This window comes from Prionailurus bengalensis, chromosome A1 (assembly GCF_016509475.1).
Source record: "Prionailurus bengalensis isolate Pbe53 chromosome A1, Fcat_Pben_1.1_paternal_pri, whole genome shotgun sequence".
Classification (NCBI taxonomy): Eukaryota; Metazoa; Chordata; class Mammalia; order Carnivora; family Felidae; genus Prionailurus; species Prionailurus bengalensis.
In genome coordinates this window covers 174803897-174821472 of record NC_057343.1, presented here as the reverse complement: position 1 = coordinate 174821472, position 17576 = coordinate 174803897, and the positions used below count along the sequence as shown (strand labels likewise).

Below are 17576 nucleotides of genomic sequence, written 5' to 3'. Positions count from 1 at the left end.
CTTCCATCCCTTTGTCATCCCTACCCCCAACCAAACTACCGTCCTGGCCCAACTCCACCTCCACGACCCGCTCCAGGCCCCCCCCCACCCCAGTCACTGCATGGTGACCCCAGCTCCATCACACCGGCATCCTCCACCGCCTGGCCGTCAACGTCTCGCGTAGGACTGGGAGGAGCAGTCATATGGTGAGGATGACCGCACAACAGGCAGAAGGAAGGGATTTGCATTGGTTGAGTGCTTTCTGTATGCCAGGGGCTGAGCTGGCACATTCTCTTCTCATTCACTCCCCCCACCCCTATCACTTCATAGAGTTGTCAGTCCATCTTACAAAGGAGGAAATGGGCTTAGAGTGAATCGCCCAGAGAGCCTCTGCTGTTTCTCAGCTCTGTAAGCTCTTTGCCTCTCTGACCTCTAGTTTCCCCATCTGTAAAGTGGGTATAATGGTGCCTATCTTAAGTGTTCCTGTGTCAAATAGCGCCCAGCTCGGTGTCCAGCATGGAGTACATGTTCCTTCCACGGCAGCTGCTGTCGCTCACTGCCGGGATGCTTAACACCTGCCACATATTCCACTGAGGCCTTCGTCCCATCTTTCTTGACTGTTGCTTGGTGTTCCCACATTTAGGTTACTTCCATTTTCCATGATTACAAATAACCACTTGTGATGAACAGTTTTTCTGCTGAAAGAGTTTCCTTACTTTATTTATTTATTTTGAGAGAGAGAGAGAGAGAGAGGCAGAGAGAGAGGGTAAGAGAGAACCTGCATTGTGAATGCAGAGCCTGATGCAGGGCTGGAACTCACGAACTGCGAGATGGTGACCTGAGCTGAAGTCGGTCGCTCAACGGACTGAGCCACCCAGGCGCCCCAAGAGTTCTTTATTTTAGGTTCGTTGGATCACTAGGTCTGAGATAACAGGTGTTTTGAAGGTGTGGGGCCCATAGCTGAACTGGGTTTTTCCGCCTCCTGCTGGAGCCCTGGGGAAAGCCCATGGGAAAGACCCCCTCACTTCTAGCTGTGAGCTCCACTGAACCTGTTTCTCTGTCGGCAAAATGGTTGTGCAGAGATGATGTGAATTTATGTCCTGTCCCCAAAATACCTCTATTCCTGCCTCTTCTCTTTAGCCCTGCTGCCACCATTTCAATCCACCGGCATGTAGCAGCTGGAAAGATCTTCTAGAAAAGTAAATTAGTCCCTGCCACTCCTCTGCTTAAAACCCTGGAATGACCCTCCGTTTTCCTTAGAATAAAGCAACCCAGCCTCGCCTTGTCTTACAGGGCCAGGCGTGATCTGCCTCTGCCTGCTTCCCCTCCCCGTCTCCCTCCCTGCCCCTCTCTCTCCTGGGTCCAGCCACAGGGCCCATCTTATAATTCCCGGAACACAACTGGTTCTTACCTGACCTGGGACCACCTCTCATACTGACTGAGCAACTTTGTAACAGTGCTTGCTTCAGCCAAGTAGTATGGGTACTGATTTATTTTATTTTAAAGAGAGGGGGAGAGGGGCCGAGGGGGAGAGAGATAGAGATAGAGAGAGAGCGAGAGCGAGAGCGAGAGAGAGAGAGAATCTTAAGCGGGCTCCATGCTCCACGCAGAGTCCTATGCCAGGGTGGATCCCTAACCCTGGGATCGTGACCTGAACCAAAACCAAGAGTTGGGCACTTGACCGACTGAGCCACCCAGGTGCCCTGTGAATTTTTTTAAAAAGATATTATTTTTAAGTGCTCTCTACACCCAAGGTGGGGCTTGAACTCACCACCACCAGATCAAGAGTCGTATACTCTACCGACTGAGGCACCCAGGCGCCCCATGGGCCCTGAATTTAAAAAATTCAAATAAGGAGCGCCTGGGTGGCTCATTTGGTTGAGTGTCTGACTTCGGCTCAGGTCACGGTCTCGCAGTTCGTGGGTTCGAGCCCCGTGTCGGGCTCTGTGCTGACAGCTCAGGGGCTGGAGCCTGCTTCAGTTTCTGTGTCTCCCTCTCTCTCTGCCCCTCCCCTGCTCGCACTCTGTCTCTCGCACTCTCTCTCTCAAAATAAATAATCAAAAAATGTTTTTAATAAAAAAATAAAAAATTCAAATCATGCTACAAGATTTATAACAACAAACAGCCCCCGAATTGCCTTTCCCCATATTTTTGTTTGACTTGGTTTGGATTTTTCAGTGTCTGTCACTGGTGTGCAGGTTTCCATGATTTATTGTGTTTGCTTATTTCCATGGTGTAAATACTTCCACCCTGACTTCAAGCCATGAAGATCGTGCCAACCGGATTGTAAACTTCCTGAAGCTATGGCAGTTTTCAGTAGGAGCTCCCACATGCTATGGCATCTCTCTTCCCTTCAATGTCTGATGGTTCCTGTTCATACATAATGAAATCCGTGGGGGCTCTGGGTCGGGGGGCAAGGCAGAACTTGTCTTTTAGAAGCCGCACCATAAAGTGAGTCAATGGAAGCCCCTACATTTCAGAATCTGTGGGTTGTTTCCTCTTAAGTGGGTCCATTTTCTCTGGGTTTTTTTTCATTTTTTTATTTTTTATTTTTTTAATTTCTGGTGGTTGGGGGAGGTGTCCTATCATCTCCAGTGCTTTTGGAACTGAGAAGGGACAAGGGGCTGAGAGTGTCACCATTTAGTGTGCAGTCTTTCACTTAGCTCCCTGTTTTGCTGTGGTACCCCACCTCTGCCAGGCCTAGGGCCCCCTGGCTCCATATCTCTCTGATTCAGCCTTTTCAGGAAGTAGCCTTCATGTAAGTTCTCTAATGTGTGTGGGGGGTGGGATGTCAGCCCCCTGACTGCATGGATGGAGAAGCGGTATCTGGGAGTCTAACGGCTCCACATGCAAACTTTCAACTAATTTTCCTGCTTTTAGGCCACCCCACACCTCCGATTTCAGAGGGTTCTAGAACCGTCGATGCTTTGGCCTTTCTGGGGTTTTGAGCTGGCTTCTCGTGGGTGTCATCCGTACTCTGGTTTTCACTATCATTAGCTTGATAAGTTGTTCATCTCTCACCAACTCTTTTGAACTTCTAAAATCTTTACCATCATTTGAGTGGGGTTTCAAGAAGGAAGAAGTGGAGATAAATGTTGAATTCTCCTGAACAGAAAGCTCCCTCCTCCACTCCTCACACAATGCCCTTTCCTTATCTGTCAGACATGTCACTTTCTCAGAGACTCAGCCCTATGTGTTCCCATTATCCACTGCTACATAACCAACCACGCTAGGACTTACTGGCAAACAGCAACAGTCATTTATTATGCTTAGAGATCTACCATTTGGGCAGGGCTCAGAAGGGATGGCTCATTTGGGGGTAGAGCATCCATTTTGGGATGGTTTATACACCGGCTTATTCACACGGATGTTAGCTGTCCACTGGGAGCTCAACCAGGCTGTTGGCCAGGGACTTTGGTTTTTCTCCACATGAGTCTCTTCAAGAGACTGCTTGGGCTTTCTTGCAGCACGACTGCTGAGTTCCAAGAGTGAGTGTTCCAAGACACTGGAAAGGAAACTGCCAGTATCTTGAGGCCTAGGCCTGGAAACCGGCATAGCATCTCTGGTGCCATAGTCTATCGATCAGTCATGGGGCCTGCCCAGATGTCTTAACTATAAAACCAGTGGGATTCTTAATTCATGGAGGTGACTGTGTAATGACATGGAGAGGCGAAGGCAATTGTAAGAATTTTTATTACAGTTTTCTCGAAGAGCTGGCTTGCCACACCATGCAGGGCCACATGGGGAAGCTTTTGGTCAGGAGGCAGAAGGAGGGAGGAGAAAGCATGACCCAGAGCCTCAGTGCATTTTCCATGGGAAGGAAGCTTCAGGTCAAGCAGCAGAGCAAGATTAGGATTAAGTAGTTTGAATAGTTTTGGTAGGCTCTAGGGGCTGTCCTTAGCTGTCCAGTGCTTGGCCCTGGGGTGACTTAGGGCAGGGGGAATATTGACCTGGTGTGTGAGTTAGATAAAGGAGGTGGTTTGGGTGTCGTCTCTGGATTGGTTGGTTTGTATAGGAGAGGAGTGTTTGCAGACAAGTCATTTGTCATCTCTAGGAAATAGCTCACCTTGGGAAAGGCCAGCAAGGCCCCCCAGGTGTTAAAGTCTCATAAAAGAGAGAAAATAAAAACATGATGAATGGGCCAGATTCAAAGGGGGCAGACCTAGTCCTCATCTCTTGCTGGGAGAAGTGTCAAAAAGTGCGTAGCCCAGTTTATCTGCCACAGTGCCCAAAGTGGCACCCCTCCTTCTGCTCCCACACTAGGCACATTCTCTTCCTTCATAGCACAGGATGCAGCAAGCAGTTAGACAGCACTGTGTTTACTTGTTTAGGGTCTGTCTCATTGACTAAGCCAGGAGCTTGGTGAAGGCAGCACGCAGAGTCTTTTGTTCGCCATTATCTTCCCAGTGCTGAGAACAAGGTATAGCACATGGTGGATGGTAGACATCCATAAATATTTATAAAAGAATGAATGAGTGAATCAGAGTACCCAGCACATAGTATGTGCTCAGGAAATGTCAGCAGATATTTAAAATTACCAATCCACCTGATACCCCCGTGTTTCCCTGGCAGTGAGGGAAAGCGGGGCGCACCTGTGGCCATGCAAGGCATGGGAGATGGCAGTCAGGCACGGATGGTCTGTGGAAGCCCTTTTATGCAGTGTGGACTCAGGCAATGCGGAGCCATCGAAGGCTTTTGAACAGGGGAGGGAGGTCATCAGAGGGGGCAAGGAAGGATTACTTGAGCTGAGCGAACTGGATTAGAGACTAAGGGGAGGGAGACCTGGAGGAGAGCTGAGCCAGGCAAGGGGGGAAGGGGGCCTGTGAGTGTGGCCTCTGTGGGATGGAGAGAAATGCAGGGGTCCCCGTGGATTGGATGTGGGGCACTCCAGAAAAGGGAAGTCAGGGTAACCTGGGCAAATGGGTATATTCCTGAGGTGGGAACTTGGGAGAGGGTTGGGTGGTGAGAGGGAGAGGACTTCTGGGTTTTGATGCTGTTTCATTGTCAGGATCAGCTCTGGAAGCCAATCTCTCTCTCTCCCTTGTTCCTTACTCTCCCCTTTGGAGGGTCCCATCTTTTGGAATCAGCCATAGATTGAGGCCATTTTTCTCTTGGTTGTCCCATAGTTTTGGATCCTTCCCAAACTGACTTAACCAGGGAACCCTCCTGTTGTAGGGCATCTTACATGGGCAGTGTTCCACAGAGCACACTTTGGGAAAGGCTGAAAAGGCAGCTGTTAAATGTGTCTGCAAGTAGGACAAAGGACCCTGCCCACCCATAGCGTCTCTGGATTGTCCTGGATAAGTCACAGTCCCTCCTCAGGCACCTGATTTTGAAGGATGCTATTAGTTTTAGACACTTCAAATAGGCAGAGTAGTGTAGTGGCTGGGGGAGTGAATTCTGAAGACTAAAAGCCTTGTGTTCAATTTTTTTAAATTTAAATTTAAATCTAAATTTTATTTTATTTGAGAGAGAGAGAGAGAGAGAGAGACCAAGCATGAGCAGGGAAGAGGGGCAGAGGGAGAGAGAGAGAGAATCTTTTTTTTTTTAATTTTTAAAACATTTATTCATTTTGGAGAGTGAGAGAGATGGAGCATGAGCAGGGGAGGGGCAGAAAGAGAGGGAGACACAGAATCCGAAGCAGGCTCCAGTCTCTGAGCTGTCAGCACGGGGCCTGATGCAGGGCTAGAACTCACGGACTGCGAGATCATGACCTGAACCGAAGTCAGACACTCAACCGACTGAGCCACCCAGGTTCCCCTGAGAGAGAGAGAGAATCTTAACCAGGCTCCATGCTGAGCAGAGCTCAATCCCATGACTCTGGGATCATGACCTGAGCTGAAATCAAGAGTTGGATGCTCAACCAACTGAGCCACCCAGGCGCCCCCAAAAGAGTGTAGTTTTGTCATTGATTTCCTGTGTGGCCTCAGGAAAGCCCCTTATTCTCTCAACCACCTCATAGTTGCAGGAATATCAAGATTACACATACAATTTGCTTAGAGCCGTACCTACTACACAGTAGACACTGAATTCTGGAGTCAAGTTCAGAGTCATTCTCAGAATGGAATTCTGGACCAGGCTCAGCTACCTTGCCCACCCATCTGGGTACCACCGCACCCCCTCCCGCCATTACTCCTACCCTGGGACATCTGGAAAATGGGCAGAGGATGATAGGGGCCCTTTAGGAGAGCTGCTGATGGTAGTTGTGGGTGGCCTGGGTCAGACCCAGACAGATGGGGGGGGGGGTCCACCAAAGGGACGGAGGCATGTGTATAGGTGCCTCTTCCCTGACACCTCTTCTCCTAGGTCCTTCCAGACATGATGGCATGGTTGTGGCTCTCCTGCTTCCTGTTTCCTACCCTCATGGTGTCCGGTGGGTGTCTCTCCTCCCCTATCAGAGTAGCATTAACCTGGGGATCCTTGGCAGGACCTTCCAGAAGGAAGGGGCACGGTCTCATCAGCAAACTCCCAGCTCCTACGACCCAGCCTCACGCTTGGCTGCCTTGGGGAGGCCTGGGGAGCAATACAGGCCCTGGCGGGTGAGCTTGGCTGAAGGTTGGGACTGGTATGGGCTCCCACAGGGGCTGGTGGGGGTCAGGCTTTGCAATGGCAACCAGGTGTTCCAGTGATCTATGTTCCTACAGTGGCAGCCAATGTGGCCCCAGTGTTCTCGCGAAACATGACGAGAGTGAACTTGCCTGAGGACCTACCAGTGGGTGAGTAACCATCCCTGTGCAGAGACTGTGTCAAACCCTTACCCAAAGAGGGTGCCAGGGCCTCCCTTAGGAGCTAGCTCCCCATCCTTGCAGCTGCGTGGCTTGTCAAGGGGCAAAGGTGGACTGATGGGAGTCAGTTCCAGAAATTTGTTTTCTCCTCCTCTTCAGCTTTTGCGTCAGGGCCCTCACACAACATCAAATAACCAAGACACCCCATGAGAACATTCCTCCTGTTTCCCATCACTTTCTGGTGTTTCTGATTTCCCCAAGGAGAAAGGATCCACTTGGGACAATTCTTTCTCTTCCAACTCTCCCACTTGCTAACCTCCCTCCAGTCCCTGTTTTTAGCCCCTAAACAGAGAGTAGGTTTCAGACTCAGAGCCTTTCACACACTTCTCTCCAGAAGTTAATAAGTTTGCTTTATTCTTATTGCCTTTGTTTGTAGAGTTACTTTCTATCTGTGGCAAGTGAAATGGATTTCTATTTACAGCCACGATCTAAAGCTTGCTTTTAAAATAAATGTACTTACATGATGATAAGTGGATTAAAAGAAGGATCGTAAATAATGAGATATTTGGTTATGGTAAAGATGGTGGCAGGGGTGCCTGGGTGACTCGGTCGGTTAAGTGTCCGACCTCGGCTCAGGTCATGATCTCACAGTCCGTGAGTTCAAGCCCCGCGTCGGGCTCTGTGCTGACAGCTCAGAGCCTGGAGCCTGTTTCAGATTCTGTGTCTCCCTCTCTCTCTGCTCCTCCCTGTTCATGCTCTGTCTCTCTCTGTCTCAAAAATAAATAAACGTTAAAAAAAAAAAAAAGATGGTGGCAGCGTATAAGAGGGGATGACATTTGGGAAATATCGTTTTGGAGGAACCATAGGAACTGAATACCAAATTCCCAGCAGGATGTGGATTGGAGAAGCAGAAACAAAGATGACTATTTTCACTGGGATATAGGCTCAGCTGTACATTATAGACCCCAAACAACCAAGGTGTAAACAAGGTCAAGGTTTATAGTTCTCTCATATAGCCATCTACAGCAACAAGTCCAGGGCTGTCTGGGGTTCTGTTCCATGAGAACAGTAGGCTGTTCCCAACTCTATGCTCCTGGTGTCAGGCACCCTCCCTCCTTCCACGTCCAGGTTCTGCCTTCCCTCAGGTGCGGCCCTCATCCACGTGGTCCAAGATGGCTCATGCCTCACCCTATTCCAGCCAGCCAGAGGAGGAAGGGGCAACGTGAGTTTGGCCCTTTGTCCTAAGGACAGGCTCCAGACTCCACACACGCAGATTTTAGCATCATATCCACACCTAGCTTCAAGGGAACCTGGGAAACGAAGTCTTTACTCTGGTTGACCATGTAACCAGCTCAGAATCTGGGCTTCTCTTACTCTGAGGGAAAGGAGGAGTATGACTACTGGGGGACAAGCCACAGTCTTTGTCTTAGCATCAGAATTGGGATCTCAGATATGCAAAGCTGCAACATAACACAAGAGACTGCATCAAAGGAAGTGAAACCCAGAGTTTGTCCTGGGATTCAGATGCCCAGATCTGAGGGAAGGATGGGGGTGGACTTTGCAGGCACAAAGGCCACGTGCCTTTGGGTGTGGTTGCCAGGACAGCGAGATCTATTCAGGGTTATATTAGTAAAAATTTAATGCCCAGGATAAGGGAGGTAATAGTCTCATTTCACTCAGAGATGACACAACGTCCCCTGGAGGGCTGGGCTGGTGTCCAACCATTTGATATTTATAAATGTTCTCTGTACAACAGAGAAGTAATGTGTAAACATGAACGATATTTACATATATTTTCATAGCTGTTTGGTCATAGATAAAACACATGCATACCTTCAAACAAATGTCACAGATGTTACAACCCAAATGCCTTCAAGATCTCCATTCTCTGGGGTAAGACTTTAATGTCTAAACAAAACAGCGTAAGTCCCCATGCTAGTTCCAGAGGCCCCTCCTGTGGATGTTCTTTTGGAGCTTGAGGCTCACCTCTCGTTCCTTCTTCCCTCTCCGTGGCCAGTCCCTGGTCCCCTCCAGCCAGCTCCAGCCTCTACTGAAGGTTTGGGGAGAAAGCAGGAATTGCAGCATGAATCGGGAAGCCACACTCCCTGTTGTCACAAAAGTGTCCACTCGGAGCCTGGTCAGGTCACCTGACCCTTGTCTGTCTCTCCTCACCTCCTCTGTGGCACACTCCTCCCTCTGCAACCTCCCTGGAAACAGAAAACTAATTCCTTCGTTGTTCAGAGCAGTGCTCCCCCCTCCCTGAGCCATACCAAATGAGGGTTTTTTATAACCACGTGGCTTTTCTCTGAACTTTTTTTTTTTTAATTTTTTGAATGTTTATTTATTTTTGAGAGAGAGACAGAGTGCAAGCGGAGGAGGGGCAGAGAGAGGGAGACACAGAATCCGAAGCAGGTTCCGGGCTCCGAGCTGTCAGCACCGAGCCCGACGCAGGGCTCGAACCCACGAACCGGGAGACCATGACCTGAGCTGAAGTCGGACGCTTAACCGATAGTCAGGAGACCTCCTCCCTGGGCTTTTAAAGTAAAGGATGATTTCCTTGTTCCTGAGACAAATTCTACAGCTCTCTTCCAATGGGAAGTATTTTCAGTCAGATTTTAAAAACTATGTCATTTAGACTTTCTATTTTTATTTTTATTTTATTTTGAGACAGAGAGGGAGAAAGAGAGAGAGAATCCCAAGCAGGCTCCACAATGCCAGCTCAGAGCCCGACACAGGGCGCAAACTCACGAACTAGACTTTCTATTTTGAAGTATAATATATGTACAGGAAAGTGCATTGAATTCACATGTAACCTCCACTGGATCAGGAACTAGGATGTTGCCAACACTCCCAGGTCCCCTTTCTCGTCCCTTCGGTCACTCCCTGTCCTTTCTCTCCCACACAAGACCTCTTTTTCTGACACTAATGCTATACAATAGTTTAGCTTCATCAGGCAGATTTTTTAAAAATATATAATTATGGTGTTTTAAATATCAATTTTAGGGGTGCCTGGGAGGCTCAGTCGGTTAAGTGTCCAACTCTTGATTTCGGCTCAGGTCACCATCTCACAGGTTGTGGGATCAAGTCCTGGGTCGGGCTCTGAGCTGATAGCCTGGAGCCTGCTTGGGATTCTCTTTCTCTTTCTCTCTCTCTCTGCCCCTCCCCCACTTTCTCTCTCTCTCCCCCCTCAAAATAAATAAATACACATTAAAAATTTTTAAATATATCCATTTTCGTTTAGTGACAAACTATATAATTCCTTATACACAGAGACCTAATACATGTCTTTTATTGATTTCTTATATTTAATTTCTTTTTTCAGGTCAACCTGAAAAAAAGAGCATTTAAAGAGCATTTGTCCACGGATACATCTTTCTATGCCCATGGACAAATATAAACACATAAGGATTTACACCCACCTGCTCACCTCCCATATTTCCTTAGGCATAAGGGCCACATCCTATTGCACTGTAATTGAACCAGGATGTGTCTTACAATTGAGATAGTCATCTAACCCAGAGTGACTTTTCTCCCCCCCGAAACGGTCATTAAATTGATTGCGTGTCTCACGACCAAGGAAAAATAAAGTAGACACTAACATCTTTTTAGCAGAACAGTGGTCTGGTGGTCTTCCTGGAAGAGGGGGCTTGGGGGGAGGGACTGTAACCAAGCTGTCCAAGAAGTTGTGGGAGGAGCTGGGACTGTTTGGCTAAAGAAAGCTGACTCTGGGGCACGCTGATGAGCTTGTCTCTGAAAAGCTGTAATGGGCAAAAGGGGAGGACTGGGTCCCTGAGGCCCTCAGGCTGGGCGCTGAGCCACACGGCACTTCTGCCTTTGTGAGCCCCTTACTCCAAAATAAATATGAAAATTATATTTTATGACAGAAATGAAATATTCTCGTGCATCCCCTACAAGTAGCAAGGGCCCAAGGGCACCCCAGCTCATGGCCTTTGGGGACCTGTGGGTGGGAGTTACAGGGAAACACTTTGGTGAGATGGAGAAAGCCCTTGCTCATGGACATTTGTCCAACAATGGGAGGGGGTGGCTGAGGAGAGAGTAAGTTTTGATGCTGGAGGTGGCTGAGCGGAGGTTGGATGTGATAAAGGAGGTGAGGCCCTGGAGCAGGGTTTGATGAATCTGTAAAAAGTTTCTTTTAGACTGGTGAGTTGAAGGCCTTGGGATTTTCAAGTCCCCCGCTATCTCTGAGCCTCCGCTCTGCCCAGGGACATGCCCTCCGGAGGCTCAACGAAAGAGCCGGGGCTCCTGGGAGGCCAGCAAGTAGACGCTCATTTGTGCAGACGGTGTTTCTGGCAGGCTCTGGGGGCACAGTCTCCGGGTGAAGGAAAGGCTTAGAGGAGGCCCAGGCACCTCCAGAGGGACTCCAGCGGTCCTCGTCTAGGATGTACCCAGCAGCTGCAGCTAGATACTTCCATTCCAGTCATCTCTGGTCTCTTCTCAACCAATTCCAGGGAGGCAATCTCAGGGCCAGGGGAAAGGGAGATGCTTGGATAACAGCCCACCCTGCCGTGGCCAGTGCAGATGGGGTCTCACCGTAGAGGAAATCAGCATGATGTTATCAAAAGGCCACGGAGTGGGTGCTGAGGAGCAACAGCCAAACCTGACATTTATGACCACAGCGGGCAGAGCCCTGGTGGCCGGGAGGTCCCAGAGAACACAGGGCCCCTAGCCCAGCTCAGCTAGGCCAGCGCCGGAAGAGGTGATCATGGACTGTAGGCATTCTCTGTCCCACCTTCAGGTGCCGAGGCCTTCTGGTTGGTAGCTCAGGACCGTGACCAGGACCCTCTGACCTATGGGATTAGTGGCCAATTTGCCTACTTCTTCAATGTCACCCCAGCCACTGGGGAAGTGAAGCTGGCCAGCCCTCTGGACTATGAGGTAAAGGGCAGCAGCCTGGGAGGGCCCCGTGAGGGGGGCAGGGAGGTGGGGGCCCTGTCTGTGCTCCCACCCTGAGCGGAGTCCACCTCGGGGCCTCCTCTCTGCCCGCTGCAGACGCTCTACCTGTTCACCATCACTATCTCCGTGAACGACGGTCACAACAACCCAGTGAGTTGGAAGGCGGGAAGGGAGGGCAGGGTGGTCCTGGGATCGGAGAGCGGAGGACCAAGGGCCACTCCTGACCGTCCCCTACCTCAAGCAAGCAGAGAGGGCCCTAGTTAACAAAAACTGAATTTGATGTTTATTTTCATCCAAATTATACTTGCCCATTTTGGGTCACACAATATTACCAAGATTTTAATATTGTTATTAATTTACTTTAATTATATAAATATGCTGTTTATAAGTATAACATGAATTATATTAATTTATATTAATGTAAGTGTTAATAAAAGACAGGTGCTAAATACCTCCCTACCTCAGCTCTTTTGAGCCAATTGCTTTCAACTCCCTTGGCTGAACAAGCTGGTATCTGTACTCATGTTTCTAAATAACACACTTAAACCACTGTGCCTTATGTCTGTGAAAGTGGAGGATTTTGTCTTCATAACACATTCCCCAAACTCTGTCCATTAAAAAAAATAATTTTAATGACTTGGATATTCATGAACATACTCTCTTCGTAAACATCTCAAAAGTTGCAACTAAAGCTCAAGTCCCTGGGATGACACTTCCCTAGCCACCCCAGCGGAAGCGTCCAAGGTCACTGCTCTTTCACACCCCTCACTATGCATTTACATGCACACGCACACACACACACACATGTATGTATGTATGTAGATATATACATACATCCACGGAAGAAAGATTGTCGTTTTTGTGCATTTTCTGAAACCCAAGTGGGATCTTACTGTATTTATTATCTTGAACTGTGCTGTCCACTCAACAATTGGCTCTGGAGCTCTGCCCATGTCTGCTCACGAGCTACCTGTTTCTTGTAGTATTTTCCAGCGTGGGGACGTACCATACTGTGTTAGCTGGTCTCCTCTGATAGACACCTAGGTTTGTTCACTGCTTCAAATTATGGCAAACAAGCGAAAATGACCATTCCTATAATAGGACAGGCACATTTTACATGTTTTAGAAATGACCTAATTATGTCTGCAACTTACTCTGAAATAGTTCTGTAAACACATGGAGAGCAAGAAATCAAACAATGGGTAAATCTAGATGAAGAGTATTGGGAGTTTTCTGTACTATACTTGCAACTTTTCTGGTGTTTGAAGTTGTATCAAATACAAGATTATCCCACATATTGCCTAATTGCCTGAGAAGTGAAGTCAACTTGCACTCCCAACCCAGACATTGCTCCCTTTGTCTTCTCAAGCGCTCACATTTTCCAGGCTCACCTGGGCTTTCCTACCTGCAGGTGCAGAAGGAAATGCATGTGATCGTGGAGGACAGAAATGACAATGCTCCCGTTTTCCAGAATACTGGCTTCTCCACCAAAATCAATGAGGTAACATCTGTCTTAATGGGTGTGTGTGCGTGTGGGTGTGTGTGTGTGATGCGGGCATCCCAGAAGTTCTTAGAGTGCAAAGAACAAGAGACAGCCAGCAGGGGGTCCAGATCAGGGAAAAGCACCTCTTAGAAGGGGCAGCTGCAGGAACCAAATCCAGGGGAATGTAACCCCATGAACAATAGTTACAGCAACATGTTAATCAGTCAGACTGGATTAGAATGATTTCAGTTATGAAAGCAATTTTTTTTAAAGGAATTGGTTTTCTCATGTATCTGAAAAATTCAGAGGTACACCAACTTTAGGCATGGCTGGATTCAGGTACTCAAACCATGTGATCAAGAAGAGATTTCTTTCCATGTCTCAGCTCTGTTTCTCTTGTTGTCCCCATCTTTGGGCAAGGGGGCCATTCTCTCTTGTGGTGATGAAAATGTTCTCTGAAACTCTAGGCTTTGCAACTTGAACATAGAGTGGCTCTTTCTCCATAGTCCTGGCCAAAACTCCAGAGCTGACTCTCATTGGCTCATTTTGGGTCATGTGCCCATGAAGCTAGAGGTATGGAATGCTCTGATTGGCTAGGTTTGTACATGAGCCCTCCCTTCTAGCAAGGGAGGACAGCCCCACTTGAACTGCCTGTGTGGGAGGAGGTTCCCCAATGGTCCCTGAGCAGCAAATACAACATCACTCCTGGATCTTCATTACCCTGTGGCTTTGAAGATGATAAGATATAAGACCCCATAGTAGGCCAGACACAAGACCAGTGAAATCCAGGCAGCCATTTGACTGTGATGGAGCACCTACTATGTACCAGGCAGTGTCCTTGGTGCTGAGAATATTTGGTAAATAAGACAGACTTGGTCACCACCCTCAGTAGCTCACATTCTAATGAAGAGTACTGATAATAATCAATGAAACATTAAATAAGCAGGATTATTTTAGACAGTGTTAAGTTCTATGAAAAGCATGAAACAGGACAAAATGGAGGAAAGTGACCAGGAAGGGGGCTGGTTTAGGTTGAGTGGCCAGGAAACGTTTTTCTGAGTAGGTGACATCTGAGCAGAGACCTACCTGGCAAGAAGGAGCCAGCCATGGGATGCTCCAGGAAAAGGATGGTCCAGTCAGTGGGACAGCAGATTCTAAGGCTTTGAGCTGGGAATGAATTTGGGGTGTTCTAGGGATAGCCAGGAAGCGGGTGTGAGCGGAGGGTAGAAGGTGAGGAGGAGGTGAGGTCAGACAGGTGAGCAGTGGCCTGACCTCAGAGGGCCATAGAGGCAGTTTGGACCTTATTCTGGACAGAATGGGGGAAACATTGGAGAGTTTTTAACATAAGAGTGATGTGGTCTGATTCATGATTTTCAAAATTCACTTTGACCACTTTGTGGAAATAGTGAAGGTGTGGACAGGTCACAGCTGGCAAAGGCCTCCCCAGAGAACCTTCCAGCTTTGCAGGGTGCTGTCTGGAATATACTGCTATAGGCTACAGAGAGCCCATGGGAAGTTTGAGCAGGGGAGTGACACATCCTGGGTTCCTGAATGATTGCTCATCCTTATCCTGAGGGGCTCTGCAAATCAGAAGCCAGCTGAGGTGTTGGGGAGAGGAAGAGGGGGTAACCTTTCCCCCTCCCTACCTCCCCCCCACCAGTTGTCTCCAGAGGCCCAGCCCAGGTGGGAGGGAAAGGGGAACACTGGGTTTCAGGCTCTGGAATACATTATCCCTGTGGTACAGCTGGGGACACTGAAGCTCAGGGAGGGGAAGTGAGTGCTCAGTTATGGAGGGGATGGATTAGAGTTCCTCATTACAGACCCTGCCAGTCGGCTCCCTGGTGTTCTCTGTGACGGCCAAGGACCGGGACACGGAGTCTGCAGGAGCCGTGGTGTACTCCATACAGGCGGTGAGCGTTGGCAAGTCCCTGGGAGTATACGTCCCACTGCCCCTCATAGCCACCAGGGGGCAGCATCTCCCACACAACCTGCAAGAACCTTGAGTGTCGGCTTGAGGACAGTGTCCTTGTGGTGGCCCAGCCCTAGCTCCCAAACCTTTCGCTGGCCCCTGCTGGACCTCACTTGGCCAAGCTGTGGACAGGACCCTCCTTCTCACCTCCTTGCCCAGGGCACTGTCTGGGCCCTTGCTGAGTTCCTATCACACCGCCTGGTGGCAGACTGGAGATGTTCAGTGTCTTGTCCAAGGGGGTGTTCAGTTCTCCTGAAGACAAGTTTGCTAGTGATAGCTCCTGTTAACTGAGTGCCCATGATGTGCCTAGCACATACTTTACTTCATTTGACCCTTCTTTCAACCCACCGATGAAATATCTGAGCTCATTTCCCAGAGGCAAAAACTGAGGCTCAGAGAGGTTATGTGACCTGGTAAGAGTGGCAGAACTGGTCAAGAGCAGAGCCAGGATTTGAACCCAGGTCTCTCAGAGGGGAGCCTGGCCTGACTGTGCTCTGCCTTAGGTCATCCCTAGCACTGGAGACAGCCAGCACCTCTTCAGGATCTTGCCCAATGGCTCCATCATCCTCAATGGCAACCTCAGCTACAACAACAAAAGTGCCTTCTATCAGCTGGAGCTGGAGGCCTGCGTGAGTGGGGGCACAGATGGAGGGGTGCCGTGACCTGAGGCCTGGGCTCACAGGGACCTGTCTCCCCACAGGACTCAGGCGGCATATACAACAACAGCTTCATCACCCAGTGCTCCTCGCCTGTCTTCCTGTCCATCTCTGTGGTCGACCAGCCGGACCTGGACCCCCAATTTATCAGAGAGTTTTACTCAGCCACTGTGGCTGAGGATGCACCCCAGGTGTGCTAGAGGACAAGGAGGGGGCCTGGATGGGCCCAAGAGGCAAGGAAAGGGTCTGGGCCATTGAACCAGGTGGTTCTCTGCACAGGGAACCTCAGTGCTGAAGGTGGAGGCTGTGGATAGTGACAGAGGCATCAATTCCCAGATGATCTACAGCATTTCCAGTGAGAATGGGGGTGTTCCCAGGCCGGGGGAGGGATGGGGGCTCTGCCAGAGCCACTGGAAGCAGCAGCTCCTACTGCCTGTCACTAGACTCCACAAGGCCCGGCTTGTTTGACATCAGGCCAGATGGGGTGATCACGGTCAGTGGATCCCTGGACCGTGAGCAGCTGCTGGAGGAGGATGAAGAGGTGAAGGTGCAGGTCACGGTGAGTGAGGGCTCCACTGCCCCCTTTTGCACCCCAACTCTCAGCTTCTGGCCTTAAATCTCCCTTCTCTCTGAGCCTTTGTTCTCTGAGTGCTGCCCTTTGGCCTCTGCTCTGCTCTCAGGCCACCGAGACGCACCAAAACATCTACGGGCAAGATGCCAAGGTGAGCATATGGGTCACGCTGAGGGTGACAGATGTCAATGATCACAAACCCGAGTTTTACAACTGCAGCCTCCCAGCCTGCACCTTCACCCCCCAAGACACCCAAGTCAACTTCACTGGCTATGTTGATGAGCATGCCTCCACCCGCATCCCCATCGATGACCTCACCATGGTCGTGTATGACCCAGACAAGGCAGGTGCACCCAGACAAGGGGTGGTTGGGTGAGGGTGATGCTGGGAGATGACTGGGGGAGGGAGGTGGAGACTGACCCATAGAACGCGGTACTAAGATGCAAGGTGGGGAGGTGAGTGGTGGGTGTTGCTGGTGCTGATCATGAACAGTGGTAGAAAATTGGAGTTATTGGGCGATACTTGGAAATGTTGGGTTATGTTACGCTGATGGGTAGTCATGTGCTCAGGGCAATGCTAGGTGGTGGTGAAAAGAAAGGCAGTGTTGAGTGGAGGTTACTACCGGATACTACATAATGTTGAATGGAGTATAGTTTTCAGTGGTGTTGAGGAGGGGGTGGTGATGGGTGGTTGGTGAAGTTGAGGGGTGTTGGGCAGTATTGGATATTGGGGGATATGGCCGTGCTGAGCACAGAGTGATCTGAATGAGTGCTAAGTTGGAGAGTATTCTTGAGTGGAAGTTGAGCGGGGTGGTGTTGAGCAAGGAATACCTATGGATGGTATTTGGTAGTATTGGGTGATATTGAGTTGATACCAAATATGGAGGGGAGGATGACACTGGGTGGTGGTGGGTGGGGAGATGTGATGAGTTAGTGGTTGGTGTTGAGTAGAGCGGAGGGGGTATGGGATGGAGGGTGCTATGGGTAATGGGGTGATGTTGGGCATTACTGGTATTTGGTGTTGGTACGGGTGGTGGAGCATGTTGAGTGGGAGCTCGTAAGCAAGACTCAGTAACGTCTCCTGGGAGTGAGGGGAATGTGTCCAGGCTCTGTCTCTCCAGCCCAAGCCAGGAGTCCAGGCACCTAGAGATGTCTTCTTCCGATGAGCTCACATTTGCAGGGAGTGCACAGCCCAGCTTCCCCAGGGCCCTCTTGCCTCAGTGTTTTGAGAGCCCCCCACCAATGCCCCACCTATGGGACTTCAGAAGTCTGGGCTTCCT

General features: G+C 49.6%; 1 protein-coding gene across 1 annotated transcript in view; it reads left to right on the top strand.

The window, feature by feature from the left end:
* CDHR2 (cadherin related family member 2) overlaps nt 1–17576 on the top strand; it is a 34800-nt gene that overhangs the window by 3591 nt on the left and 13633 nt on the right. The window contains exons 2-12 of the mRNA XM_043595757.1: nt 6286–6352; nt 6624–6695; nt 11461–11600; nt 11715–11768; nt 13030–13119; nt 14922–15011; nt 15574–15699; nt 15771–15917; nt 16006–16081; nt 16170–16285; nt 16407–16640. Of these exons, the coding sequence (XP_043451692.1) occupies nt 6298–6352; nt 6624–6695; nt 11461–11600; nt 11715–11768; nt 13030–13119; nt 14922–15011; nt 15574–15699; nt 15771–15917; nt 16006–16081; nt 16170–16285; nt 16407–16640 (1200 nt within the window). The 5' untranslated portion in view covers nt 6286–6297. The remainder of the gene's footprint in view (nt 1–6285; nt 6353–6623; nt 6696–11460; nt 11601–11714; nt 11769–13029; nt 13120–14921; nt 15012–15573; nt 15700–15770; nt 15918–16005; nt 16082–16169; nt 16286–16406; nt 16641–17576) is intronic.